The following is a 23167-nucleotide window of genomic DNA, read 5'->3' as shown; positions in this document are numbered from 1 at the left end:
CACTCTGACAAATGTAATCGTTCAAGTTTTAATAAAAAATATTATTTATAAACAAAGTTATTTAATAAAATAAAAATGGATGCCAATATTGCCTTCTCCTCAATGAATAAATGCCGTAAGAGCCAACATAAGATGTTCGTGCAAGAATTAATTTAATTTCATTAACAAACAATTATTAAACAATTAGACGTTCTGATCTTTTAGTTAGCATTATCTTCAGTAAGCTTATTAATCCATATGCGATGATAATCAGACTTGTGCAGCGCAGGTACAAAAATTGACAACCAAAATGGATGCGGTACAATTGTAGTCAGTGTACATTATAGTCCGCGTCGTTGCATAAATTTTTTGAATAAACGTAATAAAAAATTATGTTCAAAAAATTTTTCCTTAAGAATGACGCGACGTAACAACCTTAAATAACGGCAATTGCATAAATTAAAGGAATATAAAAAAACGTACACAAAGTACTAAGCCGAGATAGAGTAACTTACATGAAACGGATGTACAAAATCATAACGATGTAGATCGAACAAACGGTTGCAAAAAACTGAGCAGTGAAACTGATGGTGAGTATACAGGGTGAGCCAGAATAAATATTGTTCCTTACACAGGCATATTCGGCTGTCCATTTTTGTACCTACGTTACACAAGCCTGATTATCATTGCATATAATGAATTAATAAGCTTAATGAAGATAATCTAAATCAAAGGATGGAAACGTCTAATTGTCAATTAAATTAAATTAATTTTCACACAAACATGTGGTGTGGCTCTTACGTCATTTATTCATAATATTGAATTATTAGACTAGTTACTTAATCTACTTAAATTTGTTAAATGTATTAATTTAATTCAGTTTTAATTTACTGCGTCCTAAAATGGACGTTTTAAAAAAAGTACAAAACAGCAACATTTGATATTTTTAAAACATTGTTAAGATATCCAAGACTAAACTGTTGGATGTTTTTAATATGTCCAAAACATGTACAAAATGAAAATTTTAAACATGTTTTTAAAACATTACTGTGTTGTCTTTGATAGTTTTCTATATCATCTGTAAAGTATTGATGAATAAAATACATTTCTAACGCTAAAATCTACTGACAAAGATAATAATGTTAAAATTAGAACATAAAACGTTGGAAATAAGAGTCAAACATTAATTATGCATTCTGTTTACAAATATAACTCATGGATAATATTTTTTAAAAGTAAATATATTGTAAATAGCTTATAAATAACATCGCATAATATAATCCACTTTCTGCCAAGCAACAGTGAAGTAAGGAACGGCAATAGGTACGACTACGCATTCCAATTTCAAACTCAAAAGTACAAAACCTGAACAGTTCTGGTTTAAAAAAACAATTTATCAAAAAATCATGCAAATTTGCTTGATTATACTAGACCGAGTTACTTTTGTCTAAGAAAATTATAAAATACGCTTTAATTTTACGTTTACATTGTGAAATTCTGATCATCATCCTACTTGAATCAAACAATAATTTTTCTAAGAAAGCTTTCTTCGGTCGTAACTAGGTCTTAGTGCTTATATTTATTTATGTGATTTTATATACTTCTCCGAATTCAACCAGAATGTGCGCCGAATTAATCTGATTGAATTCGGAAAAGTATATCAAATCACATAAATAAATATAAACACTAAGACCTAGCTACGACCGAAGAAGGCTTTCTTACTATCATTGTGTTGTTACACTATCGGTCCAATAACATATTTGTAAAATAATTTTTCTGTTTTTATATCATGTTTTTCAAAATATTTTTTTATATATACATTGTTTTTGCATACTATAATTGCCTTACTACGACAAAAAACTTTTTAGCATTTTTCCAAAGAATTTATTTTTTTGGCACATTAAAAACTGTATTTTTTGAAATGTATCTTCAAATGCAACCAAACATAAAAAGTCAAACTTTAGAAATTAGTAAGATATCTAATCTGTCAAATCACCCTTTGTAAAGTAAACCGTTGAACGCAAGAAGATTAACGCAATTTATTGATTTGTACGTTTTAACATATTAGTCTTGTTTCTTTGTTGCTAAACTGGTGTATATTTTTTATAGTTAAAGTAAACTAGATATATATCTTTGAACTTTGGTGAAAGCAAAAAGAAAAATTTTAGTGCAATCTAGTGAAGCAGTAAAAAAACAAACTCATTCATACCATTTCTTACATGTAAAGAATATAGAATCAGATAAAGTTGCTTAAAAATATCAGATAGGAAAGATATTCAAAAAACAGATATTCAAAAAATTACACAATATATTTACAAATATATTACAAAATATATCTTTTTGAACAGTACAATATCTTATAATTTTAACAATTGTTAAAAGAAATATTGTTACACGCGTATCTTTATAAATACGAATGAAAAGTGTACGATTTCTGTATTCAGACAACTAGGCATTATATGAAATATCCATCGTACACGAATTTCAATCATATATTTGTCCATTATTTGTGTCTTCCTAATTCTTGCTCAATGTATTTTCGTGTATATTTCAATTGTGTAAAAAGCTTTTGTGACGTGTAAAACTAATTGAGAGAAAATAGAAACTATATGTGTGCAGGTAATTCTCGATGGTTTAACATCCACTTAAAGTTGATACTTGTAACATAGGTACTTATGTTTTCTATGCAACTAAAACAACACGAATTCTAAAATCCGGTTATAAAACGTTCTTAAGACATCTAAAATATGTTTTTAAGACACATTTCTAAAAGTAGTTTTAAACATCTTCTAGACGTTCTTACGTTTTATCACCCGATTTTAAACTTTAACTTGTTTAAATAGACATGTAGAGATAATGTGTTTTCAATTATAGTGCAAAATCGGTAATTACAGATTTGCTTAAAAATTTGAGATCTATAAATAAATATAACATGAATTGTAAAGAAAACGGAGAGTAACTGGGCAAATATTAAATATAAAGCTTTAAAAAAATTGGAATTTTTAGTAATACAAAACAGATAGAGAGCGAGTTCTGAATGCATTCGCACGTCTTTCAGAATTCTTTGCTTTCCGAATGTTAGATTAAAGCTCGTTCGTTTATTTTCAAAATATATTAACCTTTTCTAAATTGTTCTCCACAAAATTGACATGAATGTAATATTTATGTGTAATATTCACAATGTAAAGGTCTGTAAAGTCATTAACAGTGTTACGTCGTTAGACGAACAGTTCACGTGAAATGTTCCTTACCACGTACGACATTGACGACATTTTTTATTTCATAATTTTGAAATGCTTAAAATGTTTTCCCCACTCTTTTACAATAATAAATTACATACTCTCAACTAAAACAAGCGTAGCTCTATACGATTTGATTACACTTTATAATCAAATTGTTTAGTGCTATGCTTGTGTTCGTTGAATTGTTACATATATGGAGAAATACATTTTTGACTGAAACTTGCGCAATAAAACTACTTTAACAAAACAATAAGAATCGCATGTTATAATAACTTTTGACATTTATAATTCTTACTTCTATGAATTTAAGAATAATTATATACTTTCCTTATATTTACTTAAATAATGTTTACAACATATATGTTTTCATTTAAAATTGGTTCAGCCGTTTTTGCAAAAAACTACTTTTTAAATTTTACTTTCCCCTTTCATAACTCCCTAAAAATGCATTTTCAAGAATAATTTTTGAAGAATTTTTACATTTCAGAGATGCCAACTAATAGTACCAATTTGAGCTCGATTGCTGTAGGGCAGATTCTTACGTTCGATATCTATGATAAGTTCAGATAAAACCATATAGAATTTTTATCAAATTTTTATAGATCATTTCTTATCTTTGATAAGATATAGAAAATGTGTATGATAAAACGCATATGGAAGCAATAAGTTATGTCAAAGTTGAGTTGAAATTTATTTACACAGATACCACGTGCTTAGTAGTACCCTCATAGAATATGTTATAAGTAAATAATCATTTCGAGAACCATTTTGAAAACCAGTGAACCATTGCTCCAACAAAACACGATAGAATTTCTGTAAGTCGATTTGTATATGATATGATAACTACATGCAAATGCAAAAAACGTAATATAATAGAAAATAGAATATGTGTATGCTTACACTCATAGAAAACACTAGAAATTATGAAGATTTTTAGATTAATTTACGTTGGTATCAAAGTTTGACTGTCTGCTAGAATATTATTTAACATTATTAAATGACTATGGTATAAAAAGATTAGCATTTATAAAATGTGTGTATCGTAAAATATTATAGTTATAAATTTGTACATAATTTTTTATTCCAACATTTATAAATTTTAGCATTAAAAATTATAAATGATGGAAATTATTATACAATATAATACATTCTTTGTTGTTTTGATAATATAAGGCATACATCCAATAGAATTATATTCATTACGATAAATGTTTTTTGGATAAAAAAAATGCATCAGAAAAACCAGAACAGTAATGATACAATTTTTCAAAAGTACTAATATTTAACCGTTTTCTATCAGCCCTTTTTAATAAGGGATTTTTTTTATAAGTCATTAGCAGAGTAAACCTCGTATTTTCACGATAAGGATAGATCCCGACAGTACTTTAAAACGGTAAATTGGATTTAAAGCTGCCAAAAATGGCACTTTTGACCTAAAATAAATAACTCATAAATATAATGTGATAGAAAATCTTTATTTACGATTGAATTGTTTTTAGGGACAAAAATCTATAAAGTTACTTTGTCTCGATTGTGATCTAAAATTTGTGTTACACCGTAATATTACGTGAGTTACTTGGTCTACTTAAATTTGTTAAATGTATTAATTTAATCCAGTTTTAGACCACTTTGTCCTAAAATAGACGTTTTACAAAAAATCCAAAAAAGCAATATTGGATGTTTTTAAAACATTTTTAAGATATCCAGGATTTAACTTGGACGTTTTTAATATTTAAAACATACAAAGTATAAATTTTAAACATATTTTTAAAATATTGCTGTGGTGTCTTTAGAAAATTTTTTATATCACCTGTAAAGTAACATGCATATTCACGAATAAAATATATTTATGAAGCAGAATTCTACTGACAAAGATAATAATATTAATTATGTATTCCGTTTTGATACAAATACAGAATACATCAATAATATTTTGTAAAGTTAAATATATTGTAAATAGCTTATAAATAATATCTCATAACCGCACGCTATGACAAACAACAGTGAAGTAAGGAACGGCAACAGGTATGAACACCTACATATATATTTTAATTTCAAGCTCAAAAGGACAAAACCTGAACAGTTCTGATTTAAACAAAACAATTTACAAAAAAGTCATACAAATTTGGTTGATTGTACTTGCCCGAGTTACTTTTGTCCAAAGAAATTGCACAATACGCTTTAATTTTACGATTGTATCGTAAAATTCTGATTATCATACTATTTGAATCGAATAATAATTTTTCTTTTTTTATATCATGCTTTTCAAAATATTTTTTATATACAAATTGTTTTTGCATACTATAATTGTCTTACTACGATAAAAAGCTTTTTAGCATTTTTTCAAAGAATTTATTTTTTTGGCACATTAAAAACTGTACTTTTTTAAACGTATCTTTAGATGCAACCAAATATAAAAAGACAAACTTTAGAAATTAGTAAAACATCAATTCTGTTAAATCACCTTTTGTGTAGTAAACCGTTGAACCGTTGAAAGAAGATTAACGTCATTTATTTGATTTGTACTTTTTAGTGATACATTAGTCTCGTTGCTAAACTAAACATTCGCTATCTTTCTACACACTCGCAGTTTGATTAATGTAACGACTAGAGCATATTGGTAGTTACGTTAATCATGAACTGTAAGTATGTAGAATGATAGCTTCTCAGTTTGGAAAATTTCCCCATGGACAGAATCAAACACGCTAGGTTTTCTACAGTTAAAGTAAAGTAGATATATCTTTGAATTATAATGAAAAGAAAAATTCTAGTGTAATCTAGTGCAGCAGTAAAAAACAAACCTGATAAAACTCATATAAGAAGCAATAAGTTATTGCAAAGTTAAGTTGAGATTCATTTACATAGATACCAAGTACTTAGCAGTACCCTTATGGAATATGTTATAAGTAAATAATCATTTCGAGAACCATTATGAAAACCAGTGAACCATTGCTCCGACAAAACACGATAGAATTTCTGTAAGTCGATTCGTATATGATATGATAACTACATGCAAATGCAGAAAATGTAATATAATAGAATATAGAATATGTGTATGCTTACACTCATAGAAAACACTAGAAATTATGAAGATTTTCAGATTAGTTTACGTTGGTATCAAAGTTTGACTGTCTACTAGAATATTATTTAACATTATTAAATGACTATGGTATAAAAAGATTAGCATTTATAAAATGTGTGTATCGTAAAATATTATAGTTATAAATTTGTACATAATTTTTTATTCCAACATTTATAAATTTTAGAATTAAAAATTATATATAATAGAAATTATTATACAATATATTACATTCTTTGTTATTTTGATAATATAAGGCATACCTACAATAGAATTATATTTATTACAGTAAATGTTCTTTGGATAAAAAAAAATGCATCAGAAAACCAGAACAGTAATGATACAATTTTTCAAAAGTACTAATATTTAATCATTTTCTATCAGTTTTATTTAATCAGGGATTTCTTTTGTAATACATTAGCAGAGTCAACCTCGCATTTTCTGGAAAAGGATAGATCCCGACAGTACTTTAAAACAATCAAAAATTATAACTGTTTAAATTTATTATATGAAAGTATAGTTTCTCTATCAATTTATTCACATAAAAAAAATAAGATTATATTTGTTACTATAAGTTTCCTTTAATTATGAAAATCGATTCATATAGATTACGTACAATACCTTATACAATTTTTCAAGAAAAATTTATGGTTTTTATTTGTTTTGTATCTCATTTTCTAAGACAGTACTTAAGATAGTTTTAAAATAAAATTTGAATTTATAAGTTTAGATTATAATATAAAACAAAAAAACAAAAAACAAAAAACAAAAAAAGAATATAATTTTCAATATTTCTAATAAAATCTCATAATCTTCTGGTTTATAAAATACTGCAATAAGAACAAACTAAACTAGCCTGAATAAGAAATTTTATTAATTTTTATACGTTTTAAATCCGGAAAAATTACGGCTTGCAGTTTGGGAGAAAATTGTAAATGCTTATAAATTCACTTAAAAAAAGTTATTTAGCACTAAGAACCGGCTTCGATCATCACATAATGCTATATTTATTATTTTAATATATTAATTTTTATCACAATATTACTTTCGAAGAAAACTTGACAAAAAAACGGATTAACTAAACTTATATTAATAAAAAGTTAGACAAGATATAGCCTTCTTAGATATATAAAATACGCGTCAAAAAAACAACATTAAACAACTCTAAACTATTTCTGAACGCTAGAAACAATTGGAAGAAACGTATAAGTCAACAAATATTACGCCATCCGCCTATCGACGATGGACTTAATTTATTCCACGACCGCACTAATAATAATCCTCAGCCTCTTCTACGCGAACGCCAAGTACAGGCTATCATACTGGAGTAGACGCGGGGTGAAAAGCCCACCGACCCATCTGCTCTTCGGTAATTTCAAAGATTGCTTTACCATGAAGAAGTCGCCGGCTAAAGTATTAAGCGATATATACAACAGCGCCGACCCGGACGATGCCTATATTGGTTTTTATATCTTCTATAAGCCCATGCTGCTTCTACGAGACCACGGCTTAGTTAAACAGATTATGATCAAGGATTTTGATATCTTCCCGAATCGGCGATTTGGTTCGGGCCTCGAGAGGGACATGGCAGGCATGACCAGCCTCCTATCCATAAAGCAGCCAAGATGGAAATACCTCAGGGCCAAGCTGACTCCAACCTTGACAGGACAGAAACTGAAAAATATGATGCCGCTGATGGTAGAATGCGGAAAATCTATGTTGAATTTCATCGAGAAATTGCCAACGGCAGATGAGGCTGGACGAAGAGAATGGAAAGCTAAGAATCTCGGTGCTCGTTATTCCAGCAGTGTCATAGCTTCGCTGATGTTCGGCATCAGCATAAATTCATTCGATGAGGAGGAGACTGCCTTTGTAAAAAACGGTGAGATTACACGTTGATTTTATCTGGTGTAAATCCTGGAAACAGCTTTTGCTTCACCAGTGAATATTTCTCTCAGTATTCTTCATACCATTTTTCAGAATTTCTATATAAATTTCAAAACTCATTTTATATATAACTTTATTAGAATTTTATGGTGTTTCAAAAAATTTCTCAGACTTTTTATACTACTTAATTCAAACACTTTAGTAGTACTCATAAAATCTGAAGTTTAAAGTATTTTTTAAAAAGCTTTATAAATTTAAATTATTAATAAGTATTTAGAAAAATATGATATTATGAAAACTTTTTTACCAAGCAAAAATATAAAAATGTTTTCTTTATAATCATAGAAAATAAAAAAGGAAAATATACAATGTTACTTTTATCAAATATAAGTATAATTGTCATATATATAATTACACATTATGCATTTGCAGGTCTGAAGGTCTTCGAAGGATTAAAGAGCGGCATTGTATTCCTTATTCTTTTCTTCTTTCCAAAATGGGATTTCTTAATTGCACCGTTTACTAAACAACACGCGAATTATTTTCGCGAAATTTTCTGGGATTCCATGAACAACAGAGAAAGACTGGCGTTTAAGAGAGGAGATATGATAGATGCTATGTTGGCGCTCAAAAATGGAGAACAGGATCCTATTTACAGTAAAAACTACATTCTATAACATTTAAAAAATTATATTATTGTGCAGTATTTGTACGTAATTTATAGATACTCTGCTATTAATATTGTGAAATTTGATACATGTTTGTTGCATCAAATTCATGATTTTTTAAGAAAGATCATAACAACCTATTATGCATTAATACTATTGTTTAATTTTTTAATTATTTTATTATTTAATTAATGTTGTAGAGTTTGAAGGTGACAATTTACTGGCACATCCAACTAGTTTGTACCTCGCCGGATTAGAAGCTATCGCGACTACAATTGCTTTTGCCCTATATGATCTGGCGCATCACCCGGAGCACCAAGACACTTTATACAACGAGATAAAAACACACCTCTCCGGAAAAGAATTAACCATAGATCTGATTAATGAGCTATCTTTCTTGGACAGCGTCGTAGCTGAATCAATTAGACTGCACCCTCCTATGCCCCATATTGATAGAATAGCTACACGGAATTATAAAGTAAGTGACACAAGTAACTGGACAGATTCTATTGCAGAGTCTTTCCACGACTTCCTTGAGTGTTTATGTCATTTATGTCACTTTCAGGTACCAGGCACTAAATTAATAATCGAAAAAGATGTTCCAGTGTATCTTTCTATAAATTCGATGAATGAAGATCCCAAATACTTTTCTAATCCACAAAACTTTATTCCGTTAAGAACAAAGAACAAACAGTTTTATGAATTCTTGGCATTCGGTGTTGGACCCCGATCGTGTTTAGGTAAGTTATAAAACATATAACACGGAAAACACGCTGTCATCTTTCTTATTTTTTTATACCTATATATTGCAAATTTATATGATAATATGTACTGAATTTTAGGACTGAGATTTGCTCTTTTAATTGTAAAAATAGCGTTAATTACGATTCTCTCAAAATACATTGTGTCTTATGAAACGGATGAAAAACATACTTCAAGTGACAATGCTGCTTATTACACAGTAACATATGTGGCTAATGGACTACATGTGAAATTCAAGAAACGTAATTAAAATAACGTTTTTTTTACCATCCCTTCGGACTTAATGAAACAAGTGTATCCAAATTGTTATAGTTTACAAATAAGAAAAAACTTAAAGATTTATTATTTAAAACTTTAGAAATAAGTAAAATATCAAATATATCAATCTGTAAAATTTCTCTTTATGAAATAAATCACTAATTGCTAGGAGATTGAGTCATTTGTTGATTAGTATTTTTTAATTATTTTTTAGGCCTTTTTTATGTAGCTAGTACACACTTTCTAAAGTTATTGTAAAATATGTATATGTTTGTATTTTTGGTGAAAGCGAGAAAAGAAATTTTAGTGTAATCTAATGCATCAATAAAAATTAAACCCATTTAGACCATTTTCTTATACATGGAGAACATATTCAATCAAATGAAGCTGATGAAAAATATCAAATTGAAAAAATATTTAAAAAAACTTGTAAAGTTACACAAAATTACATATTTACAATTGTATAACAGAATATTATTTCTATAAAAAGTACATTATCTTGCAATTGTTAAAAATAACTATTGTTACATACATGTTTTTTATAAGTAAGAATAAAAGGCGTACAATTTCTATTCTCAGGTAAGTATGCATTATATGAAATTATAAAATATCCATCGTAGGGTCACTGTACCAATCAAACTGGTGAATAACTATTTAAAAAAAGTATAAAAATAATAAGAATTTAAAAGAATAAATGGCAAATTAATTGTATTTTTCATGATATAATTTTCATAAATATTTTGAGAATTGTTAGAAAGATGTTTGAGTAGTAAAACTCAAAATAATTACAAGTATTTTTACTCTATCTGCGATTTGCGACTAAACACCTTCATTGTGAATCAAAAATAATTGAAATCGCGGCTTATTTAGCAACAAGAAATTTTCATGAAAGTTTTTATGCTGTCTTTAAAACTATGACAACAATAGGAAGAGTTATAAAAGAAAAAGCCAAAATATATTTCAAAGAGCGAGATCAATACCGGCTTGAAAGATCAGCTCGACGAAGCTTCAAGACTACAAAAGAAACTCGGACAAAGCGTAAAAACAAACAAATGGCTTAAAATCATTTTTACGAAGAAGAAGAACTACTATATGGCTCTGGAATAGTTGAGTAACAGAAAAGTCATATAAGTATTTGATATACTTATATAAACTAAACTTAAAAATTTAAACCCTGTTTTTTCGAAACGGCATTTTTACGAATGGTATGCACGATATTTTTGTAACCATTAAACCAATTACCTTCAAACTTGGCCTGCATGTAATAAACATTACTTTATCGTTTGATAAACCAGAATATTGATAAATCTCATATTTTTTTTACATAATAAAAATGGACGAATTTTAATAGTAAAAACTATAGTTTTGATTTAAAAATTAATAATTTTCGCAATTATTGTTTTTTTTTAATTTTGATTCACCAAACTGGAACTGTATAAAGTAAGACGTCGTTTTATTTTTCTGTTTTAGATTACTTGGAAGATCAATATCGTGCACACCATTGGAGTAAATAAGAACTGCGCAGTATAATATTCACTCTATTTATAATTAAAAATTAACAAAAAAACTATACGTTCATAAAACATGGATAAAACATGGTGCAAATTTCAAATTAATTGAATAGTTAGTTTAAAAAAAAAAAAATTTCCTAAATTTTGCTATGTTTTTGTCTAAAAAATCCAAATATCCCCCTTAATTATATACTCGATTTGCCATGATTCACTGTTTGTACAATTTTATGCAAAATATCACAAAAGAAGTGAAATTAAATTAGATTATATAAGATTATATATCGTGTAATGCATGCTAATACACTTTCTAAAAAAATATTTAATTCTTGTGCATGTGCATGTATTATGTATCATATACTATAAATCTATCTATTTTTGCGAGGTCAACAGTCTTATACCGTTAACATTTAATAGAAGAAATAGAGTCTGGAAGATATTTTTGAATACTTTATATGTACTAGAGTAAGTGAATATATACAGTGGCGTGCAAAATTTTCGGCCAGTGACATATTATACTCTAATTTATTAAAAAACAGCCTAATAAAATTTTTATAATTATCAAGTATGAGTATAAGATGTAGGTAACAAAATAATATAATAAAACAATAATAATTGTTTAATATGTCCAAAACATGTACAAAATGTAAATTTTAAACATGTTTTTAAAACATTACTGTATTGTCTTTGATAGTTTTCTATATCACCTGTAAAGTATTGATGAATAAAATACATTTCTAACGCTAAAATCTACTGACAAAGATAATAATGTTAAAATTAGAACATAAAACGTTGGAAATAAGAGGCAAACATGGTAGTTAAGGCGTCAATAATAAACATTAATTATGCATTCTGTTTTGTTACAAATATATAACTCATGGATAGTATTTTTTAAAAGTAAATATATTGTAAATAGCTTATAAATAACATCGCATAATATAATCCACTTTCTGCCAAGCAACAGTGAATTAAGGAACGGCAATAGGTATGACTACACATTCCAATTTCAAGCCCAAAAGTACAAAACCTGAACAGTTCTGGTTTGAAAAAAAATTTATCAAAAAATCATGCAAATTTGCTTGATTATACTAGACCGAGTTACTTTTGTCCAAGAAAATTATACAATACGCTTTAATGTTACGCTTATATTGTAAAATTCTGATTATCATTCTACTTGAATCAAATAATAATTTTTCGTTTTTATATCATGCTTTTTAAAATATTTTTTTATATACACACTGTTTTTGCATACTATAATTGCTTAATTACGATAAAAAGCTTTTTAGCATTTTTCCAAAGAATTTATTTTTTTGACACATTAAAAACGGTATTTTTTCAAATGTATCTTCAAATGCAACCAAACATAAAAAGTCAAACTTTAGAAATTAGTAAAATACCAAATCTGTCAAATCACTTTTTGTGAAGTAAACCGTTGAACGCAAGAAGATTAACGCCATTTATTGATTTGTACTCTTTAGAGAAACATTAGTCTTGTTTTTTGTTGCTAAACTAGTGTACATTTTCTATAGTTAAAATAAAGTAGATATATCTTTGAACTTTGCTGAAAGCGTAAAGAAAAATTCTAGTGCAATCTAGTGCAGCAGTAAAAAAACAAACCCACTGATACCATTTTTTACATGTGAAAAATATAGAATCAGATAAGGGTTGCTTAAAAATATCAGATAGAAAAGATATTAAAAAAAACACAAAAAATTACACAATATATTTACAAATATATGACAAAATGTATCTTCTTAGTACTGCAATAAGAACAAACTAAATTAGCCTGGATAGGAAATCATGTTAATTTTTGTGTGTTTTAAATCCGTCAAAATTGCACGGCGCGCAGTTTGGGAGAATCTTGTAAATACTTATAAATTTGCTTAAAAAAAAATTATTTAGCACTAAGAACCAGGTTTGACCGGTAATGCTGTATTCATTATTTCAACATCTAAATTTTTATCACAATGTCACTTTTGAAAATAATTCGGTAAAACAGATCAACTGAGCTTATCTTAGTAAAGTGATAGACAAAATATAGCCATCTTAGAATTTAGAATATACATATAAGATACACGTCAAAAAAATTAAAAATTCTAAACTGTCTCTGTACGCTAGAAACAATCGGAAAAAAACGTATAGGTCAACGAATATTACGTCATCCACCTATCGACGATGGACTACTTGATTTATTTCACAACCGCACTAATAATAATCCTCAGCCTTTTCTACGCGAACGCCAAGTACAAGCTGTTTTACTGGAATAGACGCGAGGTGAAAAGTCCACCGACGCATCTGCTCTTCGGTAATTTCAAGGACTGCATCACCATGAAGAAGCCGCCGACTGAGGTATTGCACAATCTACAACCGACCCGGATGATCCCTACATCGGCTTTTATATCTTTCACAAGCCCATGCTGCTTCTACGAGATCACGACCTGATCAAACAGATGATGATCAAGGACTTTGATGTCTTCGCGAATCGGCGATTTGGTTCGGGCCTCGAGAGGGACAAGGCGGGCATGAACAGCATCGTATCCATAAAGCAGCCAAGATGGAAATACCTCAGGGCCAAGCTGACTCCAACCTTGACAGGACAGAAACTGAAAAACATGGTGCCACTGATGGTAGAATGCGGAAAACCCATGTTGAATTTCATCGAGAAATTGCCGTCGGATAAGGCTGGCAGAAGAGAATGGGAAGCTAAGAATCTCGGTGCCCGTTACTCCACCAATGTCTTAGCTTCGCTGATGTTCGGCATCAGCATAAATTCATTCGATGAGAAGGAGTCTGCCTTCGTAGTAAACGGTGAGACTTTGATTTTATCCGGTGTAGAAGCCTGGAAAGCTTCTGCTTCATCAGTATTTTTCTTAGTATTCTTCACATAATTTTTCAGAATTTCTATATAAATTTCAAAACTGATTTTATATATAACTTGTAATTTTATGATTTTTCACAGAATTTCTCAGATTTTTTATATTAATTCGAACACTTCAATAGAGCTTATAAAATCTAAAGAAGTTTGAGGTATTTTTTCAAAAGATTCATAAATTTAAATTATTAAATATACTTAAAAATATGATATTATGAAAACTTTTTTACCAAGAAAGAAATATAAAAATGTTTGCTCTATTGTATAATAGAAAATAAAAAAAGTATTAATAGAATATACGATGTTACTTTTATCAAATATATGTGTAATTGTCATATATAGAGCCGACGGAACAGATTTATTCTGGGTGTTAAAAGGGGTAGGGAGGGAGGATAGGATCTGTGAAAGTGGTAAAAAGAAAAAGTTTCTTTTTTTAAATTTTAGAATAAGATGTTTATGAATAAGAGCAAATAAGAGCAACTTTCAGATTCAATTGTAGATTTGATAACTTTTATTTACAAGATAACTTCAATTTACAAACAATATATAAATAAAAATTTGAACACAATGAGAATTAAAATTTATTTTTTGATAAAGCAAAAACAGCAGTTCGCTTCGAATTTTTGGAAATAAAATCGTCCATAAGTTTTTTGATATCAAGATTCTCGGCCGATTCGAAGTAAATGTACAAAATAAATGTATGTACAAAGCTACTCTTCAAGTTAACTTAGAGCATTCTTATCAAAATAATCAAATCAAATCGTTTGAAAATTTTGTGTTGCATTTAACACCCGGAAAAATTCCGGTTGGTGATTACGATCTATCCCCAATAAGTCTTCCGCCGGCCCCGGTCATATATAGAATTATATACATTACCACGTTTGCAGGTCTAAAGGTCTTCGAAGGATTAAAGGGCGGCATTGTATTCATTATTCTCTTCTTCTTTCCCGAATGGGATTTCTTAGTTGCCCCGTTTGTTAAACAACACGCGAATTATTTTCGCGAGATTTTCTGGAACTCCATGAATAACAGAGAAAAGCTGGGGTTCAAGAGAGGAGATATGATAGATTCTATGTTGGCACTCAAAAATGGAGAACAAAATCCTATTTACAGTAAAGATCACATTCTGTAAAATTTAAACAATTATATTATTGTGTAACCTTTTGTACGTAATATAACGATACTCTGCTATTAATATTATGAAATTCAATATACTTTTTTGCATTAGATTCTTGATTTATTAAGAATGATCATAACAATTTATTAAGCATTAAAACCTTTGTTTAATCATTAAATTATTTTATCATTTAATTAACGTCGTAGAGTTCGAGGGTGACAATTTATTGGCACATCCCAGTAGTTTTTATATTGCCGGATTCGAAGCTAGCGCGACTGCAATCGCTTTTGCTCTATACGATCTGGCGCGTCACCCGGAACACCAAGATACTTTATACAACGAGATAAAGACACACCTTTCCGGAAAAGAATTGACCATGGATCTGATCAATGAACTTTCTTTCTTGGACAGCGTTATAGCTGAATCGTTAAGGCTACACCCTCCTCTACCTGTTACTGATAGAATAGCTACAAGGAATTATGAGGTAAGTACCACATCACAAGTAACTGAATAAAACTCCTTCTGTATGTTCTTTTCTTAACTTCTTTGATTGTTATATATATCTGTGTCATTTTCAGTTACCAAACACTGGATTAACAATTGAGAAAGATGTTCCAGTATATGTTTCTGTAAATTCGACAAATCAAGATCCCAAATACTTTTCCAATCCTCGAGACTTTATTCCGTTAAGAACAGATAACAGAGAGAACAGAAAGTTTTATGAATCCTTAGCATTCGGTATTGGACCCCGATCATGTATAGGTAAAATATAACGCTGTTATGTTTTTTGTTTTTTAATGTATATATTATTCCAAATTTATGAAGCAATTTGCATTAAATTTTAGGTCAAAGGTTGGGTCTATTAATTGTAAAAGTGGCGTTAATTACAATTCTATCAAACTACACTATGTCTTATGAAACGGATAAGAAATGTACTTCAAGTAATAATGATGCTATTCACGTTTTTACATATGCGGCTGATGGTCTGTATGTGAAATTTAAAAAACGTAATTAGGAATTGCGTTTCTTAATACTAGTCTTCTAAGACTTTGTCAATAAAAAAGTGTACATAAGTTGTCCTAGTTCACAAATAGTGTTACTAAATCAATTTTCTTGTATTACAATGCGGAATTAAAATATTACAATACATATAAATGATAGAAAAATATAAACAGTTTTAGGGATCTACGTTATTTAACGTACAAAGCATACTTACATTTGAACATATTTAAAATGTTCATTTTTTTGTCAATAATTTTTTATGTTTGCTCGCAACGTGTTGATTTGATTAACTTGACAAGCCAAATTTTTTTGAGGTTGCATGAAGAGTTTTGCTTTCGTAGAAAGCACTCACACACACACACCACACACACACACACACACACACACACACACACACACCGCGTGAATTTAGTACATTTTTGTTACCTGAGAGAATAAAGTAAAGAGCCCCTCAAAATAATTATCTCAATCTGTTTAAACTACAAATTTCCAGATTCAGTATATAGAATTTAGGAATAATTGTTCTAGATATATATACTAGTAAGAAATGAGTTATCAAATCGATGTCTAAACGACATTAGTTTGATGAATTTGATGTTAAATCAATGTCAAATCGACATTGATTTTATTATCATTTCTCATTGTGATGTACATTGTGTGATAACTTAAATAGTTTTAGACTACAAACCAAATGATTCTTTTATAGATTTTTTGTCATTGAAAACGATCCGCAAACGAAATTCCTTTATCATGTCACATGTCGGTAAATTGGATTTAAAGTTGCCAAAAATGGCACTTTTGACCTAAAATAAATAACTCATAAATATAATGTGATAGAAAATCTTTATTTACGGAATTGTTTTTAGGGACAAAAATCTATAAAGTTATTTTGTCTCGATTGTAATCTAAAATTTGTGTTACACCGTGATATTACGTGAGTTACTTGGTCTACTTAAATTTGTTAAATGTATTAATTTAATCCAGTTTTAGACCACTTTGTCCTAAAATAGACGTTTTGAAAAAAATCCAAAAAAGCAATATTGGATGTTTTTAAAACATTTTTAAGATATCCAGGATTTAACTTGGACGTTTTTAATATTTAAAACATACAAAGTATAAATTTTAAACATATTTTTAAAATATTGCTGTGGTGTCTTTAGAAAATTTTTTATATCACCTGTAAAGTAACATGCATATTCACGAATAAAATATATTTATGACGCAGAATCCTACTGACAAAGATAATAATATTAATTATGTATTCCGTTTTGATACAAATACAGAATACATCAATAATATTTTGTAAAGTTAAATATATTGTAAATAGCTTATAAATAATATCTCATAACCGCACGCTATGACAAACAACAGTGAAGTAAGGAACGGCAACAGGTATGAACACCTACATATATATTTTAATTTCAAGCTCAAAAGGACAAAACCTGAACAGTTCTGATTTAAACAAAACAATTTACAAAAAAGTCATACAAATTTGGTTGATTGTACTTGCCCGAGTTACTTTTGTCCAAAAAAATTGCACAATACGCTTTAATTTTACGATTGTATCGTAAAATTCTGATTATCATACTATTTGAATCGAATAATAATTTTTCTTTTTTTATATCATGCTTTTCAAAATATTTTTTATATACAAATTGTTTTTGCATACTATAATTGTCTTACTACGATAAAAAGCTTTTTAGCATTTTTTCAAAGAATTTATTTTTTTGGCACATTAAAAACTGTACTTTTTTAAACGTATCTTTAGATGCAACCAAATATAAAAAGACAAACTTTAGAAATTAGTAAAATATCAAATCTGTTAAATCACCTTTTGTGTAGTAAACCGTTGAACCGTTGAAAGAAGATTAACGTCATTTATTTGATTTGTACTTTTTAGTGATACATTAGTCTCGTTGCTAAACTAAACATTCGCTATCTTTCTACACACTCGCAGTTTGATTAATGTAACGACTAGAGCATATTGGTAGTTACGTTAATCATGAACTGTAAGTATGTAGAATGATAGCTTCTCAGTTTGGAAAATTTCCCCATGGACAGAATCAAACACGCTAGGTTTTCTACAGTTAAAGTAAAGTAGATATATCTTTGAATTATGATGAAAAGAAAAATTCTAGTGTAATCTAGTGCAGCAGTAAAAAACAAACCTGATAAAACTCATATAAGAGGCAATAAGTTATTGCAAAGTTAAGTTGTGATTCATTTACATAGATACCAAGTACTTAGCAGTACCCTTATGGAATATGTTATAAGTAAATAATCATTTCGAGAACCATTATGAAAACCAGTGAACCATTGCTCCGACAAAACACGATAGAATTTCTGTAAGTCGATTCGTATATGATATGATAACTACATGCAAATGCAGAAAATGTAATATAATAGAATATAGAATATGTGTATGATTACACTCATAGAAAACACTAGAAATTATGAAGATTTTCAGATTAATTTACGTTGGTATCAAAGTTTGACTGTCTACTAGAATATTATTTAACATTATTAAATGACTATGGTATGAAAAGATTAGCATTTATAAAATGTGTGTATCGTAAAATATTATAGTTATAAATTTGTACATAATTTTTTATTCCCAAATTTATAAATTTTAGCATTAAAAATTATAAATGATGGAAATTATTATACAATATAATACATTCTTTGTTGTTTTGATAATATAAGGCATACATCCAATAGAATTATATTCATTACGATAAATGTTTTTTGGATAAAAAAAATGCATCAGAAAAACCAGAACAGTAATGATACAATTTTTCAAAAGTACTAATATTTAATCATTTTCTATCAGTTTTATTTAATCAGGGATTTCTTTTGCAATACATTAGCAGAGTCAACCTCGCATTTTCTGGAAGAGGATAGATCCCGACAGTACTTTAAAACAATGAAAAATTATAACTGTTTAAATTTATTATATGAAAGTATAGTTTCTCTATCATTTTATTCATATAAAAAATATAAGATTATATTTGTTACTATAAGTTTCCTTTAATTATGAAAATCGATTCATATAGATTACGTACAATATCTTATACAATTTTTCAAGAAAAATTTATGATTTTTATTTGTTTTGTATCTCATTTTCTAAGACAGTACTTAAGATAGTTTTAAAATAAAATTTGAATTTATAAGTTTAGATTATAATATTAAAAACAAAAAAAAGAATATAATTTTCAATATTTCTAATAAAATCTCATAATCTTCTGGTTTATAAAATACTGCAATAAAAACAAACTAAACTAGCCTGAATAAGAAATTTTATTAATTTTTATACGTTTTAAATCCGGAAAAATTACGGCTTGCAGTTTGGGAGAAAATTGTAAATGCTTATAAATTCAGTTAAAAAAAGTTATTTAGCACTAAGAACCGGCTTCGATCGGCATATAATGCTATATTTATTATTTTAATATATTAATTTTTAGCACAATATTACTTTCGAAGAAAACTTGACAAAAAAACGGATTAACTAAACTTATATTAATAAAAAGATAGACAAGATATAGCCTTTTTAGAATATACAAAATACCTATAAAAAAAAAACATTAAACAGCTCTAAACTTTCTCTTTACGCTAGAAACGGTTGGAAGAAACGTATAAATCAACAAACATTGCGTTATCCACCTATCGACGATGGACTACTTAATTTATTCCACGACCGCACTTATAATAATCCTCAGCCTCTTCTACGCGAACGCCAAGTACAGGTTGTCATACTGGAGTAGACGCGGGGTGAAAAGCCCACCGACGCATCTGCTCTTCGGTAATTTCAAAGACTGCATCACTATGAAGAAGCCTCCGGCTAAGATATTAAGCGAAATATACAACAGCGCCGACCCGAACGATCCCTACATTGGCTTTTATATCTTCTATAAACCCATGCTGCTTCTACGAGATCACGACCTGATCAAACAGATGATGATCAAGGACTTTGATGTCTTCGCGAATCGGCGATTTGGTTCGGGCCTCGAGAGGGACATGGCAGGCATGACCAGCCTCCTATCCATAAAGCAGCCAAGATGGAAATACCTCAGGGCCAAGCTGACTCCAACCTTGACAGGACAGAAACTGAAAAATATGATGCCGCTGATGGTAGAATGCGGAAAATCTATGTTGAATTTCATCGAGAAATTGCCAACGGCAGACGAGGCTGGACGAAGAGAATGGGAAGCTAAGAATCTCGGTGCTCGTTATTCTAGCAGTGTCATAGCTTCGCTGATGTTCGGCATCAGCATAAATTCATTCGATGAAAAGGAAGCTGCCTTCGTAAAAAACGGTGAGATTACGCGTTGATTTTATCTGGTGTAGATCCTGGAAACAGCTTTTGCTTTAGCAGTAATTATTTTTCTCAGTATTCTTCACATAATTTTTCAGAATTTCTATATAAATTTCGAAACTGCTTTTATATATAACTTGTAATATAATTTTATGGTTTGAAAAATTTTCCAGAAAATTTTTCAAACTTTTTATACTAATTCGAACACTTTAATAGTGCTCATAAAATCTAAAGTTTAGGGTATTTTTTTTAAAAACTTTATAAATTAATATTATTAAGTATTCAAAAAAATATGATATTATAAAAACTTTTTTACCAAAACAGAAATAGAAAAATGTTTGTTCTATAATCACAGAAAATAAAAAAGGAGGATATACAACGTTACTTTTATCAAATATACGTGTAATTGTCATATATAGAATTAAACACATTACGCATTTGCAGGTTTGAAGGTCTTCGAAGGATTGAAGGGCGCCATTGTATTCATTATTCTCTTCTTCTTTCCCGAATGGGATTTCTTAGTTGCACCGTTTGTTAAACGACACGCGAATTATTTTCGCGAGATTTTCTGGGATTCCATGAATAACAGAGAAAAGCTGGGGTTTAAGAGAGGAGATATGATAGATTCCATGTTAGCATTCAAAAATGGAGAACAGAATCCCATTTACAGTAAAGACCACATTTTATAACATTTAAAAAATTATATTATTGTGCAGTATTTGTACGTATTATATAGATACTCTACTATTAATATTGTAAAATTTGATACATGTTTATTGCATCAGATTCATGATTTCTTAAGAAAAATTATAACAACCTATTAAGCATTAATATTATAGTTTAATTGTTTAATTAATTCATCATTTAATTAATGTCGTAGAGTTTGAAGGTGACAATTTACTGGCACATCCCACAAGTTTGTACCTTGCCGGATTCGAAGCTACCGCGACTACAATTGCTTTTGCCCTATATAATCTGGCGCGTCACCCGGAGCACCAAAACACTTTATACAACGAGATAAAGACATACCTGTCTGGAAAAGAATTGACCATGGATTTGATTAATGAGCTATCTTTCTTGGACAGCGTCATAGCTGAATCAATGAGACTGCACCCTCCAATACCCCATACTGATAGAATAGCTGCACGGAACTATAAGGTAAGCGACACAAGTAGCTGGACAGATTCTACTGCATAGCCTTTCCTCAACTTCCTTGAGTATTACATACATTTATGTCATTTTCAGGTACCAGGCACTGAATTAATAATCGAAAAGAATGTTCCAGTGTATTTTTCTATAACTTCGACGAATGAAGATCCCAAATACTTTTCTAATCCACAAAACTTTATTCCGTTAAGAACAAAGAACAAACAGTTTTATGAATTCTTGGCATTCGGTGTTGGACCCCGATCGTGTATAGGTAAGTTATAAAACATATAACACGGAAAACACGCTGTCATCATTCTTATTTTTTTATACCTATATATTGCAAATTTATATGATAATATGTACTGAATTTTAGGACTGAGATTTGCTCTTTTAATTGTAAAAATAGCGTTAACTACGATTCTCTCAAAATACATTGTGTCTTATGAAACGGATAAAAAACATACTTCACGTAACAATGATGCTTTTCACGTATTAACATATGTGGCTAATGGACTATATGTGAAATTCAAGAAACGTAATTAAAAATAGCGTTTTTTTTACCATCCTTGGACTTAATGAAACAAGTCTATCCAAATTATTATAGTTCACAAATAAGAAAAAATTTAAAGATTTATTATTTAAAACTTTAGAAATAAGTGAAATATCAAATATGTCAATGTATATTAAATTTCTCTTTGTGAAATAAACCATTAATCTCTAGAAGATTGAGTCATTCGTTGATTAGTATTTTTTAATGACTTTTAGGCCTTTTTTTATAGCTGAAGCTAGTATAAACTTTCTGAAATTATTGTAAAATATATATATGTTTATAATTTTGGTGAAAGCGTAAAAAGAAATTTTAGTGTAATTTATTGCATCAATAAAAATTAAACCTATTGAGACTATTTTTTTATACGTAGAGAACATATTGAATCGAATAGAGCTGCTGAAAAACATCAAATAGAAAAAATATTTAAAAAGACTCGAAAAGTTGTATATTTACAATTGTATAACACAATATTATCTCTTTAAATAGTACATTATCTTGCAATTGTTAAAAATAACTATTGTTACACAAATGTCTTTTATAAGTAAGAATGAAAGGCGTACAATTTCTATACTCAGGTAACTATGCTTTATATAAAATACAAGGTTGGAAAAGTTACTTTGTAAAAATAACTTGTTACAGTTACAATTATTCAAAAAGTAACTTAAAGTTATTTTTCAGTTACTTTTTTGTTTTTTTTGTAATATTTTAAAGCATTGTTAATTTAAATACGGGACTTTTTCACTAACATTAGTCAATTATTTTATTTATATTGGAACATGGTG

The 23167-nt window shown here is 28.8% G+C and overlaps 3 protein-coding genes across 5 annotated transcripts; all 3 read left to right on the top strand.

Moving 5' to 3' along the window:
- Positions 1-1227: 1227 nt before the first annotated feature.
- On the top strand, positions 1228-22552 carry LOC105195278 (cytochrome P450 6k1). 3 transcript variants are annotated; one of them, XM_039449059.1, is made up of 6 exons: positions 1228-1302; positions 19988-20686; positions 21131-21355; positions 21567-21844; positions 21932-22106; positions 22209-22552. In XM_039449059.1, exons 2-6 carry the CDS (start codon positions 20044-20046, stop codon positions 22376-22378), a joined length of 1491 nt encoding a protein of 496 aa, XP_039304993.1. In that variant the 5' UTR covers positions 1228-1302; positions 19988-20043; the 3' UTR covers positions 22379-22552. The 3 variants fall into 3 exon arrangements, with proteins under 3 accessions (XP_039304993.1, XP_039304994.1, XP_039304992.1); XM_039449060.1 differs by lacking the exon at positions 1228-1302 and adding an exon at positions 3728-4036; XM_039449058.1 differs by lacking the exon at positions 1228-1302 and adding an exon at positions 17616-17766.
- LOC105204505 (cytochrome P450 6k1-like) lies at positions 5117-10205 on the top strand. Its single transcript, XM_039449061.1, has 6 exons — positions 5117-5246; positions 7487-8182; positions 8620-8844; positions 9056-9333; positions 9421-9595; positions 9698-10205. Exons 2-6 carry the CDS (start codon positions 7543-7545, stop codon positions 9865-9867), a joined length of 1488 nt encoding a protein of 495 aa, XP_039304995.1. The 5' UTR covers positions 5117-5246; positions 7487-7542; the 3' UTR covers positions 9868-10205.
- Positions 13112-16635, top strand: LOC113004214 (cytochrome P450 6k1). Its single transcript, XM_039449062.1, is given in 6 exon segments — positions 13112-13739; positions 13742-14191; positions 15143-15367; positions 15579-15856; positions 15951-16134; positions 16218-16635. Coding segments are annotated over 6 exon segments (1488 nt in total). The 5' UTR covers positions 13112-13558; the 3' UTR covers positions 16388-16635.
- Positions 22553-23167: the final 615 nt, after the last annotated feature.

Source organism: Solenopsis invicta, chromosome 5, assembly GCF_016802725.1.
Source record: "Solenopsis invicta isolate M01_SB chromosome 5, UNIL_Sinv_3.0, whole genome shotgun sequence".
NCBI lineage: Eukaryota > Metazoa > Arthropoda > Insecta > Hymenoptera > Formicidae > Solenopsis > Solenopsis invicta.
Note: the sequence above shows the minus strand (reverse complement) of the source record. Positions and strands in the feature narration are given on the sequence as shown.